Source organism: Podarcis vaucheri (genome assembly GCF_965113315.1).
Source record: "Podarcis vaucheri genome assembly, chromosome: 5".
NCBI lineage: Eukaryota > Metazoa > Chordata > Lepidosauria > Squamata > Lacertidae > Podarcis > Podarcis vaucheri.
In genome coordinates, this window is record NC_138763.1 from 25,978,044 (window position 1) to 25,997,459 (window position 19,416).

The following is a 19,416-nucleotide window of genomic DNA, read 5'->3' on the forward strand; positions in this document are numbered from 1 at the left end:
GTGGAAATCTGGGGAGGCTGGGGTGGACTTTCAGTGGTCAAAGTGTGGTTGTGTCTTCCTGCCCGGCATCTATTTCCTGCCCTCTTTCCCTCCTGCACCCCCGCACCCTGCTTCAAGGGAAGGAAGCGGAGCATGGATCCTCTGCTCGCAACTGCAGTGGATTCCCTCCACTTTGAAGCAGGAAAGTGGGAGAGGAGCTGCTTACATGAGTGTAAGCTGCTCCCCTCCCACATTGCCGCTTCAAAGGGAGCCCAGGAGGAGGGAATCTGCTGCAGCCGCAAGCAGTGGAGGATCCATGGTCCCTTTCCTTCCCTCCTCCATGATTGCTTTGAAGCAGGAAAGTAGGAGAGGAGCTGCTTACACAAGTGTAAGCTGCTCCCCTCCCACTTTCTTGCTTCAAAGGGAGCCCAGGAGGAGGGAATCTGCTGCATTTGCCAGCAGAGGATCCATGGTCCCCTTCCTTCCCTCCTCCGTAGTTGCTTTGAAGCAGGAAAGTGGGAGAGGAGCTGCTTACACGAGTGTAAGCTGCTCCCCTCCCACTTTCCTGCTTCAAAGGGAGCCCAGGAGGAGGAATCCGCTGCAGCCTCTAGCAGCGGAGGATCCATGGTCCCCTTCCTTCCCTCCTCCGTAGTTGCTTTGAAGGAGGAAAGTGGAAGAGGAGCTGCTTACACGGGTGTAAGCTGCTCCCCTTCCACATTGCCGCTTCAAAGGGAGCCCGGGAGGAGGGAATCCGCTGCAGCTTCCCCCACCTCCCGCAGAAGCCGCGCAGCTCCTTTAAAGAGTGCGCGGCTTCTCCTGGCTTTTCTGGGAAGTGGGGGGATTCCCCCACCTCATAGAATAGCCTGCAGGAGCCGCACAGCCTTTAAAGAGGAGGGAGAAGGGACTGATGCGGCCAGTCAGTCCCTTCTCCCTCCTGGAGAAAAGCCCGCAAGAGCGCACGAAGCTTGTGTGCGGCTCTTGAGGGCTTTTCCCGCCTGCCTCCCCCCCTACATTCGCTCCATAGGACGCACACACATTTTCCCTTGCTTTTTAGGAGGGGAAAAGTGCGTCCTATGGTGCGAAAAATACGGTACTTAACCTGAGGTACCACTGTACTCTCGTTTTATTTTTTCCATTTGGGCATGCACAATTTTTCATTAGGTTCATTTTGTCAGCTTTGTCCACAAAAAATAATAATGTAGCATTCCCACCCACCCTCAGATGAGGTGAAAAGCTATACAGCATTCAACAAAAACATTTTATATATTATATAAGAACCTATCCGGATCAGACAGGCATAAGAGGAAACCATTGTTTCCTGCTGCATCAGGGCTGGAGGATCTCTTTCAGTCCAAGGGCCACACTGCCTCTTGAACAACTTCAAGGGGTCACATGCCAGTGGTGGGTGGAACCTGAACAACCAGATATAACTCTTTCCTACGTACAGTAGGCTACACTCCATGAAGTATGCCCTCATAAATGTGCTTCCAGGGAAATCATATGATCCTACCCTCTAATACAAGTCAACCTCCCCCAAACCCCTCCAGCACTGTCTTTACAGAACAAAAATGTGGAGTCCACAACAGCAACACTGATAACACTGATTTTGCTGAGGGTAAGTATCTGCATGCAATCTTTTTTATGACACAAACCACTTTTGAGGTTTTCTTACAATCAAGTGGTATATAAATCTTGTGAAATTAAGAAAAATAGAGCCGATCAAAGTAAAGCACAAAATGTTACACTTTAAATGACATTCAGAACATTAATCAATGATGCAGAAAATGACTAAAAGAATATTTGTGTAGAACCCAAGCAACTACCACAAGTGGTGAAAATTGGTAACACATTCCTAAAGAAATGTGTATGTATTCACCAGATCTACACGATTCTTTTTAAAAGAACAAACTTAAAAGATTATTCTGAATCCTCAGAAACCCTATTCAGAATCCTTACATATGAGAAATTACCTACCTTTATATCAAAGTTGCAATCAAGTCTTCTAATTAATACAATGAATTCATGAGATGTGTTGTCCTTCAGAGGTGGAGGAGTTATGGGCTCACATGCATTCTCGGGTTTTGAATTTATTAGAAAACCCTGAAAGACATTTTCAAAAGCAAATCAATCAGTTCTCAGTCACAAAATGGCTGTATAAGTAGAAGCTACTTGCCTCATATCATTGAACTACAATGCAAGTTGTGAAAATTCTTAACACTGCAGCTAGTGAAAATAATTTTGACCAGATTGATACATGCAGCAGTGGTAGAGCAGACTATACTATTTTAAGATGCTGGTGACAGCATCACATTTTCTAAATGCCCCTGTATTTAATTTAAAGACAATTCCTTTAACTAGAAAACTAGTATGGAGGGAACAACCTATTATATGTTGGTTTTGTATCCACAAGTAGTTGGTTTTTCTCAGGTGAGCATTAATAAACTATATTAGGGTGTGTTTAAGAACCTTTGTATGCTGTTCTCCATATCCTTTGATTAGAAGACAGGATCAGCACCCACGTCTATAAATTTGGTTTCAAATTTAAAGTAGGAAGTGAGCTGGGGAAGAAGTTAACAGCCAGCACTAGTTCTGTTTAGCTGATTGCAGCCTTTGGGAGCTCACAGCCAGGACTTGTAAACAGGAATGCTGTCTCACAGTGTATGTATGACCAAGATACACTGGTGGTGAGGGAGCTGCTGCAATGACCTGCAACACCTGTGCCAGAGAAAGTGCAAAACTATACCTGCAGCAAGTGCAAGATGGTTGCCTTGCTGGAAGGTACAGCAACTTAAGGCCCACCTCTCCACACTTGGAGCTATCGGACAAGATGAGGAATTTCTCGCTAGAGCAGAGTGGACTGTCCTGGAACAGTGATGTGGGGCGAGGATGCCCCTAGAGAGGGAGAAGATCGCCCAGCGTTGGAGACAAACTCCTGGAGGAACGTGACACATAGAAGCAGGACTGTCAGGGGCCATGCTGTGTCATTGGAGCTGCAAAATTGATTCCATGCCCTCACCTCGGATACCAATTCTGGGCCAGAGGAACAAGGACAGCAGTTGCAGACCTCAGAACACACCAAGGTATACAACTTTTTAATAATAAATAATAATGTAGAAATTGAGAGATATAAACTATTCAAAAGGAACTGACCAAACAGGAAGGGAGGAAGAGGAGATTGGCAACTGGCTGGTAGTTACTTAGATTTTCCGAGTTCAGGGTGGTGCAAATTGTTGTTGTCTCTCCATTTTATCCTCCTAAGAATGTTGTGAGGTAGGGAAAGGCTGAGGGACAGTGGCTGGCACAAGCTCACCCAGGGAGCTTCATGGCAAAGTGGATATTTGAACCCTGGTCTCCCAGGTCATAGGCCAATCCTCTAACCCTTACACGACATTGGCCCTCTTACATATGCCTATTTTTAGAAAGTTCTCGTCACAATGATTAGAAACATGGTAGATCATTCTATGACACCAGGAAACGAAGAGTTTATAATTTAAATAAAGCAGTAAAGGGGGCTTAAGTTCAGCAAAACCTAAAAATCATCAAAAGTCAAAGTATGGTATAACTTGTAATGACAACTTGTCAAGTATGAAAGAGATATGTTTCCAGTACCACTTCACCTGGGCATTAATCCAACAAAACACTTAAGTGTTTACTTCGTTTTAAACATGCACACTGTCTCATGAAAGCTAAAGTTTAAAGTTAAGCATATGCTGAAGTGCTCTACTAGAGTGAAGCCTGCCAATTTCAGTGTTTTAAAAGCAGAACTCCACTAATGAAGCTTTCAGGTACTTTCATGGGCAGCATGATGGTAGGATTTTTATTGCAATCTGCATTTAAAACATGGCAGGTACTGGGTAGCATTCATTTCTATAACCTTGTTCAAGCAAGCCTTTCAAATCTGGAATAATTGCTGGATTTTTAAAGGAATCACTTTCAAGTGATTCCCCGCCCGCCCACCCCAATGAAGGAAAGCCAGGAAATTAAATATTCAGAACACCCAAGGTCACTTAACAAGGATGAGCTATTTCGCCAAATAAATGTAACCAGTCTTCTGTATACACAGATCAAAGCAGCTGGAATTAAAAAAGAGCATGTCACAACTTGCTCTCTCTCCTCAACACAGGTTTAGGAATCTTCTCTTATTAACTATTTGGTGACAATTGCTATTGTGAATCAATATATTAGGAACAGCATTATGGTTTTAGGAATAAAAATCAAGCAGTGCATTTAGCCTTGTTTGAACATTGTCTTCACCCAAGTTTCAATGTTCAGCAGTTCTGAAATAGTGTGACCAGAAAACTTTATGCTGTTAGCTAGAGATCCCAAAACAGCTGGAGGGCAGAGTTTGGGGATGTCTGACCTTTAGCAAAGCAGATGGAGCCATCTCCTCTACCAATATGAATGCCAATAGTGAGGAAGTTCCAAGTGCGCATCAGAGCACCCACCTCCACGTGTCACTACTTCAGCAAGCAACTGTTTCCGAGGATATCCTAAAATCCCCATTTTATTTATCTACTGTGCTTTGTATCAAGTTTCGTATTCACTATAGGCTAACATACAATGGATACCTACAACCATACTTCAAAAAAGGAGGAACATGTCTTCCAGGTGTATGACTATTTCATTATAGGGCAAGGAATTCCTATAAATTTGAATACTTCTGTCCAGTCTGTTGTACATTCGGAAGTTCAGCTGCTCTCAATGAATTTAATATCAATATACATCTTACCATTCTCCACTGCTTCCCAGTTTCCCACATTAATAGCAGAATTTTCTGTGTTACTTTCCTGAACTGCAAATCTGAATAAAGACTGGCACTAAAGCAAATGCTCTACTGATATATGAAAAAAAAAAAAATGAATAGCATTTGGCTGTTGCGTGGTATGTTTTGAAATTAATATAAATAGAATCTTCTCATAATAGCAAAATGGCAATTATCCCAATACCTCTATTTTTTTCTTGCAATTCTTATTTCTTGCCTCAAAAATAAAATGAAAACAAAATAAAATTACTGCAACTGTATTTCTACCACCTTCCTGACTATTAGGGCACATGATAAAAGCTTCTTTCAGATATGTCTGGATTTTAGATTTCTTCAGCAAAACCCCTATATTTTGTAAAGTTACTTTTAAAAAATCACTATTAGAAAATATATGTACAAGACTCTCAGTAGCCCTGGTTTGAAAAACACTGCTAGCATTTAGCATTCATACTACGGCATTAATAGTGACACAATCTGGTGTTTGCAATGATCATGTACTGATTTTAACCTTGAGACACTGAATGCTGCGGCTTGCTGCAATTACATTAGCAGGCAGAGGAGGCAGACCTCAGTCAATATCCAGAGAAACCAAAATGCTCTTGGAATATGTTGCACTACAAACAGCAGTACAACATACTGCTGCTTCCTAGTTCCCATAATAATAATAATAATAATAATAATAATAATAATAAATTTTATTTATATCCCGCCCTCCCCAACCGAAGCCGGGCTTAGGGCGGCTAACAACAATCAAATAATCCAACATTCTAAAAACATTTCATTATAAAAATTAATTAAAATCAAATTGATGGCAACCGTTAAGCAAAATTCTGTGTAGATTGCCAGAGGAGGGAGTCAGGCTGCGCCCTGACCAAAGGCCTGGTGGAACAGCTCTGTCTTGCAGGCCCTGCGGAAAGATGTCAGGTCCCGCAGGGCCCTAGTCTCTTGAAGTCTCTTGAAGTCCCTTACATACTGTTACACATCAGAAACTGTGAAGGGCTAGATGGTATCATATATACGGTGGTATCAAGATAAAGATCCTCATCCAATCCTGAAAGTCTTTGCATTAACAGTAAATCAGCTCTAGGTGTTGCAGAGACATCTGAGGAGGATCAAAGTTGTGGGTTGTGTTCTCACAATCCCCAAACCACTTAATTCTCAGAACAAACAATACTGTCTTTGAGGAGATCTACAAGTGAGTTCAATACTGCAACCGACTGCCTGCTATTCTCTGCCCTAAGTCAAGAGTACCACAAATTCTGGAGAAGACAACATCAGAAGAGGAGGCCCTATGGCCCTCAGATGCTGCTGGACTACAGGCTCCCCTTTCCAGGTACATATGGTTGTGCTCATGTCTATCAAGAACAACCTGCTTCACAAGGATCTATGGCCAGAACATGTGTCACCACAATTCTAACAGCTGAAATAAACTAAAGTATGATTTTCCTTGGTTCTTTCATAATTCGAATTGCCAGGGTTTGGGTGGGAGGCTACTACAGCTCTTAAACCAAATTGTTCTAAGAACATTGTTTGTCAGCATTGTTTTAAAAAAACTTTTTGCTAAGTTTTTGTATTTTGTAGAGGTCCTTGAGCATACACATTCATTAAGGCTGTAAATGTTTAGAATCAACTGAAAGAAACACAAAAGATGACTCACGGCCATTGTTGGACAAGGACATATTGTCCAAGAATGTCTAACTAAAGAAAGTGTTCAAAATGTTCAAAATGCAGAAGTCACTTATATTTGACTAAGAGTCACTGGCTAAAGCAGAAACCCTGAATCAAACTGCAATATTGGGGTATTGCAACAAGTGTACAATTGTTATGGGACAATCAAATAAGATAAGAACTGCAAGCATGCATTAAAATATAGTGTGGGAGCCAGTGTGGTGTAGTGGTTAAGAGTGGTAGACTCGTAATCTGGTGAACTGGGTTTGATTCCCCGCTCCTCCACATGCAGCTGCTGGGTGACCTTGGGCTAGTCACACTTCTCTGAAGTCTCTCAGCCCCACTCACCTCACAGAGTGTTTGTTGTGGGGGAGGAAGGGAAAGGAGAATGTTAGCCGCTTTGAGACTCCTTAGGGTAGTGATAAAGCGGGATATCAAATCCAAACTCCTCCTCCTCCTTATGCTAAGGTTTGTTTTAGACAGGATCAAACTTGGCTGTTACGTTTTATCAGTTTTAAAGCTAACTAACTGATAGCTTAGACCAACTTCATTTGAGGGATAGTTGCACATCAGAAGTATTATAAGCAAAATCAGGAGCAATAAAAACATTTCCTAACAGGTCAATCTTGTGCAGATTTCCTCAGGATTCAATCCCACTGAGTTACTGTCAAGCAACTAAGCACAGGACGATCGCAGGACAAGAAATAAAGCCTGTGAAGTTAATAGGAGGACACTTATTTCAGGTAGGTTTAGGGTTGGGTCCTTGATGAAAGGAAGACCTACTGTTTGCCACAGAAGGGGGGAAAGGTGATTGCTCCAGAGGGAAGATCTAGAATCACTGGGTGAAAACTGCAGAGAAGCAGATTTTGATTAAACATTAGTAGAAGCTTCCTAACTGTAGGAGATGTTTAGCAATGTAAGAAACTGCCTTGAATCGCCTTCATTTTAGGTCAGAGATGTTGCAGTTGTATCCTGCACTGCAGATCCAACATTGAGCAAGGGCTGACCTCCCACACTCCTTCCAACTCTAATTTTAGAGAGCCAGATACTAGATTAGTATCATTCTAAAGCCAAGCCTTAGTTTAAATGTTCTGGGCTCAGTCTTTTACTTGACTGCTTTCTAATAACATCTTCACATGGAAGTCCAGTGGTTGTCATAAACACTTTTCTGCAGGTTTATCTAAGGGTTTATATCTCAAAGCTTTATTTCTCAACACCCTGTCCCTTAATTAATCACCAAGGATTATAAAAGTATTATTGAAATCCTCCACACTAGAAAGAAAAGTATTTGCATTGTCTTCCGTTGCTCTAGGCAACACTATTGGCAGAAAGTTATTTCTTTTCTTTTCTTTTCTTACTATAGGGACACAGTCGTGCCTACCACCTTTTCCAGCTGATTTTGGATTAAGTCTGTTGCGCAGTTGTAAAATCCATAGAGCCAATTGAGACTAAGCTACATATTAAGAACTCACAAAGCACCATGTTAAATTTTCTTTATTTGCTCCTATTTTGTTACTTGCTCTTGCTTCTTACCTTCAAGCCTTCCGTCGGGAGTCTGTAGCCAAACCTTGCTGGCAGGTCATCAAATGTTTGTGTTACATTTTCAAAATTAAACTAAAAGCAAAAGGAAAGTGAAGGATTATATTATGTACTAAACTGGAAAGGGGACCATATAAAACCATTGTCATACTACTAAGAAATAAGATACCAATAGCACAAATGATTCATTTCTCAAAGTACAGTTCAACTGTCTCAACAAAATCTTGTCATATGCCCCACATCGTGCCCAGGACCAGCCCCTGAAGTTCCTTTCTTCACCTATTGACCTGCTTCAGTTTCAGTTTATAACATAGCTCAGCAACATTTTAATTCCCAAGGTTCTTCCACCTTCAAACATTTTTGTAATGAGTTAAATGCTGAACAACTCTTTGGAAGTGTTCCAGTTCCTTAAATTTCACTGTAAAGTCTGCTTTTACTGTACAAAGAATGCGCAGTAAACAGCAAAAAGTGGTTTGCAAAATGTTTTAGCATTAAAGTTTTTAATCCTAAACAGTCTTTGCTAATTTTTCTACAACAGACTAACACGACAAGCCCCTGGAAATAGTTACAAAGCAAAATCAAGACTATGTCTTTAAAATGGACAAAACAGGCAGTGTGTGTTTTGAACTTAGACATTGTAAAATGCTTTCTTTATGGAAGTTCAGAATCTACAACCGTCAGATTGCAGAAACCCACTAAAATTATGTAATCTGCATTCTTTTGCCTGAGCTCTTTTTATGCTTCTGACCAGAGTAAAAAAAAGGGGGGCATTTTAAATCGAATTAAGTAAAATAAAAGTTATGTTTTTAACATACTGCAAGGAAGAAAATGTACCATTTGTGAAAACTGAACTAGAGCCAAGTGTGTTTGTAATAGTGAATCCTTGTCATAAGCGAAGGACTTTCTGGTCAAAAGAAATAAGGGACTCTTTTATTAAATACAGATTCCTGGGTTGACCACAGGCTTAATGCAGATGGGGGAAGAGCGATGAATGGAGAATTTGCTAGGAGAGAACAGCTATCACAGAAAAAAACACTGTTTAAAGAAGCTACTAAAAGGGGGGTAGTGGAAAAACAGAGGGGAAGGAGTAAATTCTGCAATCACACATTATTGCTGGCAAAGAAGATTTCTTTTCTTTATAAATGAAGAGAGGCACTACAGCTCAAGCTTGCATGACAGTAATACTATATCCAATCCTGTAAGCCTGGATGACCTAGGAGGAGAGAAAGCTTTATTGGAGTGTATATGTTAGGGAGAAAGCAATGAGAGATTCCCCCGGCCCTCTTTCTCAGTACAGGAACTAAGGGCGTTCCAATGAAGCTGATTGGCAGGAGTTTCAAGACTGACAAAAGAACGGACGTTTCACATTCATTAATATCTTGCCACAAGTGAATGGAGTGTAATGGTCATACAAAGGGAAGTGCGGGAGACTGTAGATTAGAGAACACTTAGAAATGGCCAAAAGCAGGGACCGCCATCATGTTAAACCCTAGTTTGTTTTAAACTATGCTTTAATGTGAACAAGCAACATATTGTTTATATTTAAAACTTATATCCTTCCCTCATCACAAGACCCCAGTGTGAATCGCAAACACATAGAACAAGGTAATAAAACCAATAGTAGCAACAGTTCTTACTACACAAGACAATCTTGCAGCTTTAAAAGGCCTGTTCAAAAACGCACGGGCTCAGGAGGTGCCTGAAGATATAGAATGTTGGTGCCAAAGTAACGTCCAGAGGAAGTATGTTCCAAAACCATGGTGTTACTGCTGAGAAGGCTCTCCAATAGGTCAGTGACCCCCAGATTCTACTTAAGCCTGGAACTACCAGCAGTGCTTCCACAGGAGTTCTCGTGCCCCAGGCTGGATGGTATAGGAGAGGCATTCTGCCGGTAACCAGGTACTAACCATTTAGGGCTTTATATATCAGAACCTTGAATTCACATTAAACCATTGTTTAACATAAACTATGGTTGAATTGAGATACAAACTGGGCCCCTGACTAGAACTGATCAGCCCCAACAGACTAGGTCACTATACACAGTAACTTTATCAAATGGAAACAGCAGATCAAAAGCAATATATCACCCCATGCAGGCATTCCTACGGCAATTCCTCTTTGCATTGGAGACATTTTACTACCTTCTATGCTAAATAATGCATGTTTACAAGTTCTAAGTGGAGACTATTGCAAGTAGATGAACTAATGTAGTGAAGTCCCTTGATTAGAGTTTTACTATCTTAAAATAAGCGTAAACTGCCTAACCCCATATTCATAAGCAAGCATGTGAAAGAAAACAGGAAATGCATACAAATTTGCATTTTTTGCACCCACTGCTTGTAACCTATTACTGCTTGTAACCTATTACCTCCCAAATCAGTTTCCACCCATTTAAAAAAAAGGAAAAGGGACCCCTGACAATTAAGTCCAGTCGCAAACAACTCTGGGGTTGCGGGACTCATCTTGCTTTACAGGCCAAGGGAGCCGACGTTTGTCCGCAGACAGTTTTTCCAGGTCACGTGGCCAGCATGACTAAGCCGCTTCTGGTGAAACCAGAGCAGCGCACGGAAATGCCATTTACCTTCCCGCCGGAGTGGTACCTATTTATCTACTTGCACTTTGACATGCTTTCGAACTGCTAGGTTGGCAGGAGCTGGGACCAAACAATGGGAGCTCACCCCATCGCGGGGATTCGAACTGCCAACCTTCTGATCGGCAATCCCTAGGCTCAGTGGTTTAGACCACAGCGCGACTCGTGTCCCTATTACCTAAAAGCTAGCTCAGATTTTTCAAAGATATTCCTATGTCAGTTTAAGGGTTGAGAGCCCCTTGGATCCTTTGACAACCTCACTGTCTCTTTAGGAATGCTTTACACACACGGTGTAATTTAATGCTGCACTATGATGAACACTCCATCTGCAAAAGTATTTCGGCTTGCCAGATGGAAGAAGCCCCCCTTTCGCCTCCCCATGCATTGCTGTGATGCTTATCCAGCCCCTCTCTCAGCCAATTTTGGGGTGCTTTGGGGGGGGGGAGGGACAGCCCTGCTGTACAAGCAGAAGTCCTTGTTCCGTGCTTCCACTGATGGGGGCCCTTTGGGTGAATCCCAACCACAGGGGAAAATAAATAAATAATACTTACGGCTAAAATATCTGCTTCCACAGGCAATAGGTTTAAGAAAGCAAACAGCTGAACTGTGAGAATGGTGTAGATTTGAGTGGCAGACAACATTAACATTCCTATTGACAGCAGCATTTTAATTAAATTCCTGCAAGACAAAAACAAAGAAAGTCAAGACTGGCAGGAGGCATTAACACTCTGATCCAATAAATACACATAGCTGCTACTGCACATAAAGTTACTTAAGCAAGTGCAGCTCAATCAAGGATTTGGCAGCTCTTCTGCCAGATTCTACCTCACCCAACCCCAAAAGATTGTTCTGTTCATCAGGCACACAGGTTTGTTCTGATGAAATGCTCAGATAGAAAGCATGTTATACTTTATCCTACCCCATTCTGCATTTTCCTCATCTTCAATACATACACTTTCTGCTCTGTGGCTTCATATCACATAGTTATATCATACTTGGGGATGGGTGCAGTGACAGGCAGCAAGAGGAGTGCCATTCTGTCCTCTGAGTTAATGCAAAGTGCTAATCCCAAGCCAAAGGACACGACAAGTGCAAAGATGAATGATGTGGTGAGTTGCTAGCACAGCAGACACTAAGCTGCACCCCAAACATTGTTCTACCAGTCCAATGGCTTGTAGAAACAAGATCATAAACAGAGTCAGTCACCCAAGGACTATGCTAAAATATTTTGCTTTATTAACATGCAAGAATAACTTACTTTGAATTTCAACTCCTTTATTATTTACTTAGAATTGATAAAAGTTGCTAATGAGTTGTACCAGACTTTGGCAGGTAGGTGAGATAATTGTTCTCTGCACACGAAGCATAATGGCTTCTAAAACAAATCTACTAAGTCATTTACAAGTTCTATCAATCAAGTGACACACACTCCTCCAGCCTTCTGCTTTCATTTACATTAATGGTTTCAGTCTTCCAAACACTGATTTATTAATTGAAATCTACTTGTACTAATAGAATCAGAAGGCACTACTAAACCATACTGAAATTGAAATGCTCACTTACAATCTGCTTCACACCTGAAAACCTGCCTACTGTACTTGATTACCACAAGTCATTGCAAAATTGAAGTAAAGTTGGTTAACCTGCTGCAATCTGAGAGCCAATATAAATGCCCCTACATGTATGATTTGAACCTATCAAATTGTGGAACACAAAATGTATTGAAGAAGAAAAGTGTGATCCTCCTAACTAGCCACATTGTGGCAACTAGAGCTTGTGCTAACTTCCAGGCGCTAGCCTAGTACACAGAAGCAGTCACATGCAGGCCAACAGAGCACACAAAAGTCTTGAATTTTAGCACATCCTTCAGGGACTACAGGCTCTTGCTTAATTGGATTGTGCCTCACACAAGTGAAAAATTCCAAAAACAAATGATGGATACAAAGATAAACTTTGCTGGGCTTTATTATGGTCTCACTCTTGATTCACATTAGAGAAACTGAATGCACACAAATTCCAACATTTCTGAGTGGATACATAGGTGCTTTTGAGTTTTAAATGTTTTTATTATTTAAAATATTTCTAAACCGCCCTTTATCCAAATGGAATTTACACAACTTAGGTCCAGGATACCTCAGGGACCACCTAATCTCTTATATACCTGTTTGATCACCATCTTTCCTGAGAGAATCACTGCTAGTGATACACCATGGCTCAGATGTACAGCCTGTATCCACAAGGGGCCACGTGTTCAGTATTCTGTGGAATTTCCTTCCAGTTGAGGTCAAAAAGATTGCCTCCCAGTTGAACTTCCGGTGCCTACTGAATACTTTTTAATTCCAGCAGGCTTTTAAACTGAGAAATTTTATAATTTTTACTCATTTCAGTCTTAATGTTTTGTAGTTCCTATATGCCACTTAAAAGACAACTATGATTAAGTGATATAAAATCACTCAAATAAATAAGATTAAAACAATTAAAAACATCAATAAATTAAAGCTTGGAGGCAGCAATAAACAACTGTTAAATGAATAAAAGAAAACTCTAAAATGCCTGGGTAAACAGAAATTTTTAATTTGTGACTGCAAGGACTAATATTAGCACTAGCTGTACTTCTTGGGGAGGGCATTCCAATTTGGGACACTACCATTAACTTCATAGATGTCATTTGCCTCTGGTGTTCTGTTCTGCCTTAATTCTCCCACAAAATAAACTGGTCATTGGTTGAGTAGGTTCTTTGATTCCTTGGAAGATGATGAGGCAATCTTCATCAGTGAGAAGAACAGCAATGGCTATCAAATTTTCAATTGCAGGAAACTGCGGAAATTTGGTCAGGTCCCACTTTCAGGCTTCCCACAGACATCTGGATGGCCATGATGAGAACAAGGTGCTGGACTAGATGGGACACTAGCTTAATCTTGCAGGTACTTTTTATGTTAAGCTTCCCCGAAGAGTACTTTGCCCACCACTACTGATCTTCCCCTATAATGCAAAGTCACAGAGGTACACTGGACATTTTTTTGGTGGGGGGGGCTGTTAAAACACACCTCTGTATGAATTGTGGAAATATTAGCAGAGCCCCACCATCCCTGATTTTCAAGAGGTGTCTGGAATCATCAACACTGCTTAACTATCCACGTGGCAAGAGATGGCAGCGGAGGGTTTCAGTAGTACAGTACTATGCTGGGTTGGAATGCATAGTTAATAGCATTAATTTCTTATCATTTCTTATTAATGTTCAAAGGCAAAGTCTGACTTTCAGAAAGGCGTTACACTCTGAGCAGTTGAATCATTCACACAATACATACTCACTTTTTTGGCTCTTGTTTAACTATTTTCCAAAAACTAATTTCAGGCTAGAATCTACTGCTCAACAATGCAAAGATCCTTTAGATGCGTTAACCACCTCAAATACTACAGTGTCCATTATCCTTACACTTCACCAAGTCTAGAGAGCCCTGGCTTTTGAAAGCCGAAAATCTGCATTTCCCATTTGTCAAGGCTTCATGCACTTGTCTCACAGATGTTCCAACTATCCTGCCTGTAGAAAAATCTCTCTTTGGAAATGGGACAGAGTCATCACATACATGAAGTATTGCACCAGAAATAGGTAAGGTAAAAAGGTAAAGGACCCCTGGACGGTTAAGTCCAGTCAAAGGTGACTTTGGGGTGCGACATTCATCTCTGCTTGCAGGCCAAGGAAGCCAGCGTTTGTCTGCAGACAGCTTTCCATGGTCATGTGGCCTGCATGACTAAACCGCTTCTGGCGCAACGGGACACCGTGACAGAAGCCAGAGCACACGGAAACACTGTTTAACTTCCCGCCGCAGCAGTACCTATTTGCTCCACAACACACCTGTTAGCACCCATGGCTGTTGAAGTCCTAACCTCAGCTGCCATCATTAGCATCACAGCAGACCTGGAATGGACAGTTTGAGAATTAAGTCTGATTGGCCCATCTAAACCTCACTTCCTTTCCATCATCTTCCCTTAAGCTTACTATCCAGCAGTAGCTTAACAGATCTCCTAGCCCTGAGACAACTGAACAAATTGCCACGTCACTGATCTTGCCACCTTATTTCTTCCTAGAGTGTTGCAATTCATCTTTTAAAGTAAGGCAAGCTTCTTCACTTTTGACAGCTATCAACTATCAGATGCAACCTATTTTCAAATCCCAGTTGCCTCTGAAACAAAAATCAAGCCTAATTAATATTCTGAAAGAGCCCCAAAGCATTCCCCTTCTCCAATACTCCTTTTCACATACTTCTGTAAGTTGCTTTTCTGAACCTAGTCCAGTTACAGAATATAATTGAGGCTGTAGCCAGATGTGTTTCCTCATGAAACGTTGAACACAAGCAAAGTCAATAGTTTAATGACTCCACTTTACATGAAGTCCCATTTTTAAAAACCACTTACATTGTTTATAAATGCTTTTAAATACATAAAACTGACAGATCTCTGAAGGTTCTGAACTAACTTGTAGAGCATGAAAGAAAAAGGGTAAACTGAAATCACAAGAACTTTGATTGCAGAACAACTGTTTTCTTTTATTATTATTATTAAAGATTTTCTTGTTTTACAGAAGTGTAATGTCTCTCGTATTTTTTCCATGGAACATATTTACAAATCCGTTTCATTTGTTGAGACATTAGGGGAGGGGGGGAGGGGGGAAGATGGGTGGGGGTAGCGTCGGGAGCGATGTTCCTATTATGCTTAATGTATGTAGGGTTTGGTGTCAGCGTTGCTTGTGCTGTTCACTTGTGTTCCTTTGGTGGTAAGAGAGGTTGGGTTTGGCCTAGGGTGTGGTTGTTTGTTTGTGATTGGCTGTGATGATCTTTGTTTTTGTGTGTGAGTGGGGTGTGTGAATATATGCTATTGCAAGTGTCTGGGCAATCTGATGATGTGTTCCTATTCCGGTAAAAGAAAGAAATAGATACAAGGAACAAGAAAATAAAAGACTATAAGGACTTCATGAACGTGACAGCTCCAACTTCCCATTTTACAAACGCTACCACTCACTTTGAAAACAAAGGTAGCTTTTAATGTTTATTAGTTTATTAGTTTTTTTGCATGGCGTGCTCTGGTCCATGGGGTCACGAAGAGTCAGACATGACTAAACGACTAAACAACAACAAGTTTTGGAAATCAAAGTATAGAATATTCTCCAACACAAATCTTGCAGCATAAATGAGGAACTTCAGGACTGGGGACCTTCTATTTCTCCACAGCCCACAGGACTCACTGGCCCTTTGCTGCTCCCTCCTCCAGTTTTTTGGCCTGGCTGGAATGTGACCTTCAACTGCTTGTCTGGATGGACAGATACATACATACAAAACTCTGACTTGTGTGACTGGACTACAAAGATAAGACTCATATTCAGTGTACCACCACCACTGGCATGTGGCCCCCAAAATGTTGCCTACTGGGGAAAGTGGCCCTCAAGTTGATAAACAATTCTGAACCCATCTTTCAATAACACAGCAGCATAGAAGAGTTCCTATCCTGTTGGAAATATGAAAGATAGATTAAAGATATACAGATAAAAGAAGTACTGACACGATTTCAATGGGACACTATTAGTTGGCTTTCTTGCTAAATAAATGAGAGAGAAAAAGCCACAGCAGTTTCACCTGTGAAAGATAACTGCTATCTTCGGTCTCAAACTAAAGGAGAAGCAGCCCACATTTTACTTTAAAAAAATCAAAATCAAATTTGGGACAGAAAAGAAGTAGTTGGCATATCTGTTAGCTTTGGGTAAAAAAACAAAAACATCACTGGTGGTAGGGAAGAATGGGCTGTGCATGCTAATTTTAATTTGTGATTAGTATTTTAATAAACCAACCTACAAATATACTGATTAAAACTGGAGAGGCCCAGTAGGAATAGCTCTACAAACTCATTTTAGATCTTTTTTCATATTTATTAAAAATGCATGCATGCCTTTTTAAAACCTCAAAGGTGGCTAATAACCAAAAGCAAGAACATTAGAATAAATAAGAACATCTCAGCAATTTAAAATAAGCTATATCTATAATCCATAAAGCCACCAACCCTGTCAGACGAGGTCAGTCCTCAATAATTCAATGGTATACCTTTTACTATATTTAGTAGGAAAGCAAGCATCTTTATGATATGTGGGAGAGTAGTGCTATCCTTGAGTATGAATAGCACTTTACAAAGCATAAAAGTCAAATTCCTGCCCAAAGGAGTTACAATCTAAAATACAACACAAAGGAGTCAGAGTATGATGGAGGCAGTGTAAACAGCGGGAGAGTATGTATTATTTGAGTTATATATACTTCAGGTTAGTTACAGTGGGATATGTAGACTACAGGGTATGTCAAACGTTCGTGGAAAAGTGAGTTTTTGAGAAAAGATTAGAGAGTTAGCAAGTGGCATCACAATCAGGAAGGCCAGATGAAGACTGAAAAATATTCTCTCCCCCACAACCACACCACCTTCTTCCAATTAGGTCCCCTCCTCATCCAGCTCTATATTGGCTTGATCTCGCTACCCTTACTGGGCACTTTTTTGTTGGGCCAGGGGAAGTTTAGAAACTTGACACTCCACTTTACACCCAGATAGAACAGCCAATACCTAATTTTTGAGAGAAGGGCTTTATTTTCCTCCATAGGAATAACTCACTTCTTATATGGGAGAAAATAAAAGGCACATACTCAGGAACACTTAACCTACCCCCTAACCCAATGCCTAGACCAGTGTTTCCCAACCGGTGTTCTGCGGCACACTAGTGTGCCATGGGAGGGAGGCGGGCGAGTTGGGCGGCGAGAGGCGGGGCGGCGGCGGCGAGGAGCATAGGCGCCGACTCCATGGGGCCTGAGGGGGCCCGAGCCCCCTCAAAAATTCGTTTGGGGGGCTCTGCCCCCCAATAATCTTGGGCGCCCCTCCAGCAGAGCGCTGCCGCCGGTGGCAGCGGCAAAGGCCACCGCCTCCCCGAGACGCACCATCCCCGCCCGCGTCTGCTCTTGCTCTAACCGCCGCCGCCGCCTCAGAGTCCCCGCCGCTGTCTCGGGCGGAGTGGGGTGGGGGAGGCGCGTGTGGGCGGAGAGAGGGAAAGAGAGAGGAGCGACCTGCCCGGCTCTCCCTCTCTCGCACACCCGCCGCCCGACTGCGCAACCCGAAGAGAGGCGCAAATCCCGAGGCAGCCAACCAAGCTCTCGCCCAGCCCGCAGATCCCACCCCTCTCCCGATGACGGACGCGCCCAGCCACCATTAGGAGAGGGGAGCATTCCGCAGAGTTGGTCGCCGAAAGCGCGCTCTGGGAAAGAGGAGATAAGCCCAAGGGCATGGGTGAGGGGAGAGCCGAGGAGGGCACGCAAGTTTCGCACGGGCCGATAGAAATTGTGTGAACGAAGGGGAACCGAGCGAGGCTGGACGTGACGAGAAAGAAGCACGCCTGGTGTTTGGAAGAGGGATGCTAGCCTAACCATTACCTTCTATGCTGTTACTTTTTTTAAAAAAAAACATAAGTAAAAAGTGACCTTTCCCCATCTGGCATGGTGGTGTGCCTCGAGATTTTTTTCATGAAACAAGTGTGCCTTTGCCCAAAAAAGGTTGGGAAACACTGGCCTAGACCAACAGCAGGCTCTCCTTCCTCTTGATTGTAACCCAGATGGAAGCCTGCTTACCCTGCCCTACAGAACTAAAAACAGACCCATCCCTTGTCTACAGAGTCTCATTCTGACTGCATAGACATTTCCTGACTCAAGCTTCAATATGACTCAATGTGACTTTGTGAGAACCTACCAGGGATATTTGAATCCAGGTATTGGAGCATGTTTCGGTTCACTGGGCCAAGCACCTTCCACCTGAAAGGAAAGGTGGGCCAAGTATTTTGGTCCTGTCTTTTCCACCCCAAGATTTAAGTGCACCAATGGAAGGGACATTGTGCAATATTTGTGAAGCTACAGGAACTGCATCTACAAGCCACCTAAATACAGGGGTGCTGTATTTTGCTTCTCAGTACACCTTTCCCTAAGGCAAAGAAATAGAAATAGATACTGTGCCTACACCCCATTTAGAAGGCCAGGTAGCTTCACGATACCCACTCAGAAGCCAAGTCACTGGCTCCTGAAATTAGAGCAACCCAAGAAGACTGCAAATTAGGTTAGGGCATGATGAAAGCAACTGGAAGATCAGGCTGCTCAATACCATAACTAGGGAAACAGCTTACCGTAATCATTTTGCTCTCAGAATTTTCCTGAGCACCTGTGAAAACACAGGAAGCTGCCTTATACAAAGCCAGATCATTGGTCCATCAATTCAGTATTCTCTACAGCAACTGAGAATCAGATGTCAAGGGTTTCAGACAGTGGTCATTCCCAACCCTATCAAAAGCTCAGAGTTCCAAGAATCGTTCTTACCAAGGAACAATTATGTGTGACACAGGTCTTCAGACTGTTGGGGACTCAGAAATGGAGGGTCATATTTGAGGCTAAGAACTGCCCACGCCTCTAGTGCAATTTACATATACCTTTAAGGGATTGATGTTTACTGACCTCTTCAAATGATTTTTATATATAAGATAAATGCCCTGGCCTTATTCCATACTCTCCTGGTTCATGTTAGGTTGCTTCAGGGTTGCCTACTGAACAGGCAACAAAGCAATAGGGTGGACTGTTGGGGAGATGGAAGTGTTATGGACCTTGAATCCTTGCTTCAGGCAATATATACACCCAAACTGGTCCAATGCAGCTTCGAGCTCTAGCTAGAAAACTTGTAGCTTCAGTCTGCCAAGTCAGAAGATCAGTTGACTCACAAGCTCCAGTATAGAGACATTTCTCATTTTAGAAGTTATGTAGTTGAATAAAAGATCCAATCTTAATTCTCCAAGTGCCTGACAGCTGTCCCAGAAACC

At 42.1% G+C, this 19,416-nt stretch overlaps 1 protein-coding gene across 4 annotated transcripts in view; it reads right to left on the reverse strand.

Moving 5' to 3' along the window:
* The window catches only part of RNF13 (ring finger protein 13), a 48,984-nt gene that overhangs the window by 25,553 nt on the left and 4,015 nt on the right, over positions 1-19,416 (reverse strand). For all 4 annotated transcript variants that reach the window (XM_082224526.1, XM_082224527.1, XM_082224528.1 and 1 more), the window contains exons 2-4: positions 11,090-11,216; positions 7,943-8,023; positions 1,954-2,079 (exon numbers count right to left, since the gene is read on the reverse strand). In XM_082224526.1, coding sequence (XP_082080652.1) covers positions 1,954-2,079; positions 7,943-8,023; positions 11,090-11,203 — 321 coding nt within the window. In that variant the 5' untranslated portion in view covers positions 11,204-11,216. The remainder of the gene's footprint in view (positions 1-1,953; positions 2,080-7,942; positions 8,024-11,089; positions 11,217-19,416) is intronic.